Source organism: Rhagoletis zephyria, unplaced genomic scaffold (assembly GCF_001687245.7).
Source record: "Rhagoletis zephyria isolate East Lansing unplaced genomic scaffold, Rhagoletis_zephyria_1.1 Rzeph_scaffold_00695, whole genome shotgun sequence".
NCBI classification, from domain to species: domain Eukaryota; kingdom Metazoa; phylum Arthropoda; class Insecta; order Diptera; family Tephritidae; genus Rhagoletis; species Rhagoletis zephyria.
The window spans coordinates 179,718-185,072 of record NW_016157779.1 but is presented as its reverse complement, the minus strand read 5'-3'; the positions used below and the strand labels follow the sequence as shown (position 1 = coordinate 185,072).

Below are 5,355 nucleotides of genomic sequence, written 5' to 3'. Positions count from 1 at the left end.
CTCTCGACCTGATATGGCAGCCTGTGAGAGAACAATTGTACCGGACATGCACTGGTACTTTCACGTTCCATACGACAAGCACCGGAGACGCCTACTTAATGCATGGAATAAAGATAAACCAGATTCCCTAGCTACGTAATTTTGTTCGGGAGGAAATATTCCAGCCGCTGAAATTAAGCGATGCCTTACCCGCTGATGATAGCGGACGAAGGTGAGGGCCCACTTTGCATTGGAACTGGGTTTGACTTTCCTTGGTGTATCTAATAGTCAGCAAGTCAGCAAACAACGTATCTTGAATTCGGCCAAAATCACATAAACTTTTATTGCGGCAGGGAAAAAAACTAACAAAAAATTATTTAAAAATAACTGTTTTAGTATTTCCCGGCTTTATGGTGAGATTTGTTCTGGATTAGCATTTCCTCACTTTATTGTCTTCAATAAGTTAGACCAATATTTGGGAAACTGTGCGTGCTTACTTGCATTTTATCAAAAATTCCTTACAAATAAAACTCGTTGAATTTTTTTATTGCGTAAAATTTTACTATTTTAGATAAATATATACTTACACACACAACATACTTTCTATTACTAAAAATAAATAATTCACAATAGTCATTACATTTGCTGAGATAGTTTAAAAATGAATTAAAGTGAGCACAGCTCTCTCTTATAATTCCTTTAAATTTTTCACTTTATTTACCACCGAACTACATTTTAATGAAATTTTTTTCGGATCTCCAACAGCCTGCCGCTACCAGCCGGGATATGGCGGATTATTGTAGTGTTGCGGATATGAGTAAGCGCCGTTATTATAATAATTGTTGTTGTAATATTGTCCTTGCGGCGGTATATAAGTGGCAGCTGGCGTCCCATAACCGGCGGCAGCATTACCCGGGGTCACAACTATGACCTCAGTGGTGCGTGGTGGCGGCGGCGGCGGTGGGGGCGGTGGAGCAAAGTACGCGCCACGCCATCCGGGAAAAATATCAATTTCAATACCTGGACGACGAGGGTGATGATGAGGGCGACCGTAATATGGATCCGCATAAGGTGGTGGCGGTGGCATTGCACAAAAACTTAAAACAAAAAATTTAAAAATTAACGCCTTTTAAAGGCTTCTGGGCGCACAGAGTAAACCGCTGAATTTTACAAATTGCCCGAATGTGTCCGCTCGAAGCGTTGCGTTGAAACTGCGCGCACAGCAAATTAATTATTTACATATACCCCAAAGTAGTTTGTAAGCCTTAGAGTAAGGTGTCTTAATCATGCACCACTACTAATGTTGGTTTGGAGGAATGCGTGTGTGTGCGTATGGGTGAAATGCAGATATGGCCATCAGGTTGCCGAATTGCTTATGAGTCAGCTTGTGCGCTGATAAGATAAGCAATTGCGCTTTGTGGCTTTGCACCTGATAAAAGAGACGAATAGCTGTATGTAGACTACACTAAAACCTTTTGTTTTTGCTGATAAGACTGCTTGGGAATTAGTGATAGGAAATAATAAAGATAATGGAATTTTGCATTTCGCCAAAACAAAACAAATTGAAAATCAATATTGAATTTGTATGAATATTTTTGTTTGAAGTTGTGTACGGTACAACACTGTGCGCCAGTAAAAGGGGATCAAGTTTAAATTAAACAAAAATTTGTTTAGATTTGTATTCTTCGCTGAAGTTTTTTTTATGAATTTTTTTCGCGGTCAACTTTTCAGATCGCGTCTTTATTCGTGTCTAGTGACGATATAAGTCACGACGAAAAAATATTCCACGGGAGAAACTTTTTGAAGCTTCTGTACGAAGGTCTATGATAACAACTTAGGTACAGTTACGGCTCATTGACTAATTGGATGACCGCCAATGTCCGCAGATTTCATCAGCTAACATCTAAATTGGTAATGTAGTGCCTTAAGATGCTTGCATCTGACCAATCAAGTTTGGGCTCTCTGGCTTGCGGAACACATTGGTTTCGAAGGAAATCAAGTCAAGTAAAAAAGACAAAGAAAGGAGCTTCGGCCCGGAGACCTTCTGTGGCATAGGAAAGCAGGCACTCTGTACTCTGGCCAAACAAACGTATTAAGCTCTCAGAAATCGCTACTGGAAAGATCGACCAGCTAGAATATCTATAAGACTTGTAACGAAAATTTGTACAGAGCATCGTACGTTGAAATAGCCCAACCAAACTGGGAATTTACTCGCAGGAGCTGTGCTAATTTTTAAGGATCAGCATCGAAATAGCATGGCACACTTTGGATCGGTGTCCTGCTCTGAGGCATAAACGTAAAATATATTTGGGTCATTATTTTTTAACCACGGACACGTTGAAATCTAGACATCTAGAATAATGACTAAAAATTCTCTCGGATTCAAAGACAAACAATAAATCAAGTCTGCCCACTGGTTTTCCAATAGATCTTAACGTCGCATTGTTCTATATCCAACAATAAATGTATTTAAAGCCAAGGTTCGCCTGCAATTTACGAAGCGAAATACACCCGAAGATTTGATAATGTCTGCCGAGAGGTGAAGTGGTACTATGTGGTTGTTCCTCAGTACGAAATTTTTTTAGAGAAAAACATAAAATAGGACAAAGAAGTTTGTCCTAACGCCGGATAAAAGGAGCTCATTTCTCTGTCGGCGGAGATCCACCAATATAATTTAAGGCTTAGTCGATTTGTATGGTGAGTTCCTAGCGTAGGTGAAATTGGTAAAAAAAAGTTGTCCCATAACTCAACTCTATGAGAATTTTTCCATAGCTCTGTATTCGTTTTAGATAGATATAGGGTGAAAGTTTGCCTCTGAATTTATATAACTTACACTTGGAACCGATACCGATGTTTATTATTTTCAGTGACAATTAGAATTTTGAATTACATTAAGTCATCTCTTTCAGATACATATTGGCGCCAGTCTAGCACAATTTTTAAATGAAGACGTATAGTGGGAAACTGTGTGACGGAAAACTTGCAAGAAGGGCACGACCAAGCAGATTGTTCCATGAGAACACATTGGTTCAAGCTATGATCTATCAAATGAAAGGTGGATGCAAAGCACGACCTGTTGAAGATCTAGGCCAACCATAGCATTCGTGGGATTTAATAATGTCTCAAAGTTTGTATTCGTTAAGAAAACCATCGTTATTCTAAGAAGCCTTTACCTTAACAGTAACAGGCAGAACGGCTCGGAATACCGTTTTGTAGACGCGGCAAATAAAATGTGGAGGATGGGACAGCGTCTCCGTAAATGTCCAGTACCTTCCAGAGCAAGAGATCAGAGGCTCCAACTGGTTTAATAAGGAGCAGTGAAATTTCAAGTCGCGGTATTAGAACGGGCCCTCCACATATTCCTCTTTAGGCCCAGAAGTCTTGTTTCCCTACCTGCAGACGAAAACAAACCAAATTTGCTGTGAAAGTAAATTACAAAACATCTTTTTGTTTCCTCCTTCTAAGCTCTAGTGCGCTGGGTATTAAAATATTCCAATGGTTTTATGAAAATAGACAACGCTATCACCGATAACACTGATATCATGCGAAATAATTTATTTTTGTTACCAAAAATGAAGCCATACAATTATCAGATATAAAAAAAAGTGCCTTAAATTTATTGAAAATTTATTACTTAAAAGTTACTAAACACCTGAAAAAGATGAATCACGCTTAATTTCCTGGAAAATAAACCCACTTAAACACTAAATAAATTCCGAAGAACTGATCCTCATATCCTTATCACATCTTCAATAACGCGGTGGATTGTGATAGTGTCCCGGCGGTGGCGGTCCTGGTGGTGGTGGGTAGTAACCACTTCCATATGGTGGTGGCGGAGGTTGTGCTGGTGGCACAACTACCACGACTGGTTGATTGGGCGGTGGTGGCGGTGGGTGATGGTGATGGTGGTGTCGTCGACGCCATGGTGGAATGAGTTCCACCTTAATCAGTGGTCGACGTGGAGGACCTGGCGATGGTGGTCCATGTGGTGGTGGTGGAGGTGGTGCCATCAACCTGATCAATATTTTACTGCTAACACTTAACAAATTGTTGCAGTATTTTGACTTAATTGAATGGCCTGCGTTCTAATGCTGCGACTTAATTAGCTGCTGTCCAAAGTAATACTGCGTTTTAGGTCGATGATGAATGCGTGTTGTAGTTAGTCACATTTCGGTTTAATATTTATGTTTAGTATTGTGGCACCTGTATCTACTGGCAATGTGTGATATCAATAGTTATAAATTCTGAGATTAGTTAACGCTGCACTGCACGGGAGGGAAGGGAAGATAAGCGGTCAAATGGCGATAAGATTTGGGACTACTAATTACACAGAGAAAAATATGATACATATGTATATGACAAGAAGATTGACTTTATGAAAAGGTTCTGGGCTAAAGGGCAAAACAGATAAAAAAAACGGAGCAAATTCCATAGAAATTTCTTCTTAATGTTATGTGTAGATTCTTTTTTATTCTATGTAATAAAATAGACAATTACTTGACAATTGTTTTTTTCCATGTTTATCTTTTTTATTTTATTTGTTTATTTTATTTTATATACATAGTATGTATATAATGATTTATTTCTATTTTTTCTTATCTCAATTTTTTGTTTACGCTCTCGCTGCGAGTGCTTACTGGAAATGTTTAACAATCCTACATATGTAATGATATTTCATGAAAATTGCTTCTCAATTGTAAATATGTGATGTATTCTTGAATTTTTTGAAATGTTTTCTTCTTACTTTCATGCGATGTCTTGTTGAATTTATATTAAATTCATATTAATTAATAGAATACTGTCGGTAAGATGACCACCGTAGCCGAGGTAGAGCTCTAAACTGTCATTCAGAAGGTCACAGGATCGAGGACAGGTCGGCGTGGAATTTTTAATTTCTATTTTTAGCATTTAATTAGACAAGATTTTATTTTGGTGTTATTATAAAGATTTGCCCTCTGGAAGCAAAACGAATATCTTCTTAACAAAAAACCGTAGAAATATCTTATTAGTTTTGTTCCATTTTATTAAGTGCTTTTTTCTCTGTGTACTGCTACGACGTTAGGGTGACCAAAATTGGGGAACGTTAATTTGATTGTTTGTGTGTTAAAACCGTTTGAACATACAATGGGAATCACCATTCTTTTCTTAAGAAATTTGTGTTATGACTCATGCTTTAACCCTCGCATGACGTATATCTTGTTAAAATTTCATGTAAAAAAAGAACGAAGAATCACGTTGATTTCAGTGACGAAGAATTTCCGCTAGGCAGCCACGTTTTAAAAGCTTTTGAAACCTTTGCCGAGTGCCGTGAATTTTTCAGGGCTATTGATTGATCAAATCACTGTCGGAAGAGGCCGAAGCTTGGTTCAGGTAAAA

At 38.2% G+C, this 5,355-nt stretch overlaps 2 protein-coding genes across 2 annotated transcripts; both read right to left on the bottom strand.

Moving 5' to 3' along the window:
- Positions 1-751: 751 nt before the first annotated feature.
- On the bottom strand, positions 752-1,066 carry LOC108361078 (leucine-rich repeat extensin-like protein 3). The gene has a single exon (XM_017613605.1). It carries the CDS (start codon positions 1,064-1,066, stop codon positions 752-754), a length of 315 nt encoding a protein of 104 aa, XP_017469094.1.
- Positions 1,067-3,728: 2,662 nt separating this feature from the next.
- Positions 3,729-3,989, bottom strand: LOC108361077 (formin-like protein 3). Its single transcript, XM_017613604.1, has one exon. The coding sequence runs from the start codon at positions 3,987-3,989 to the stop codon at positions 3,729-3,731; it is 261 nt and encodes an 86-aa protein (XP_017469093.1).
- Positions 3,990-5,355: the final 1,366 nt, after the last annotated feature.

Coding starts and splice junctions, on each gene's coding strand:
- LOC108361077 (XM_017613604.1), bottom strand. CDS start 3,989: ATGGCACCACCTCCACCACCACCACATGGACCACCATCGCCAGGTCCT.
- LOC108361078 (XM_017613605.1), bottom strand. CDS start 1,066: ATGCCACCGCCACCACCTTATGCGGATCCATATTACGGTCGCCCTCAT.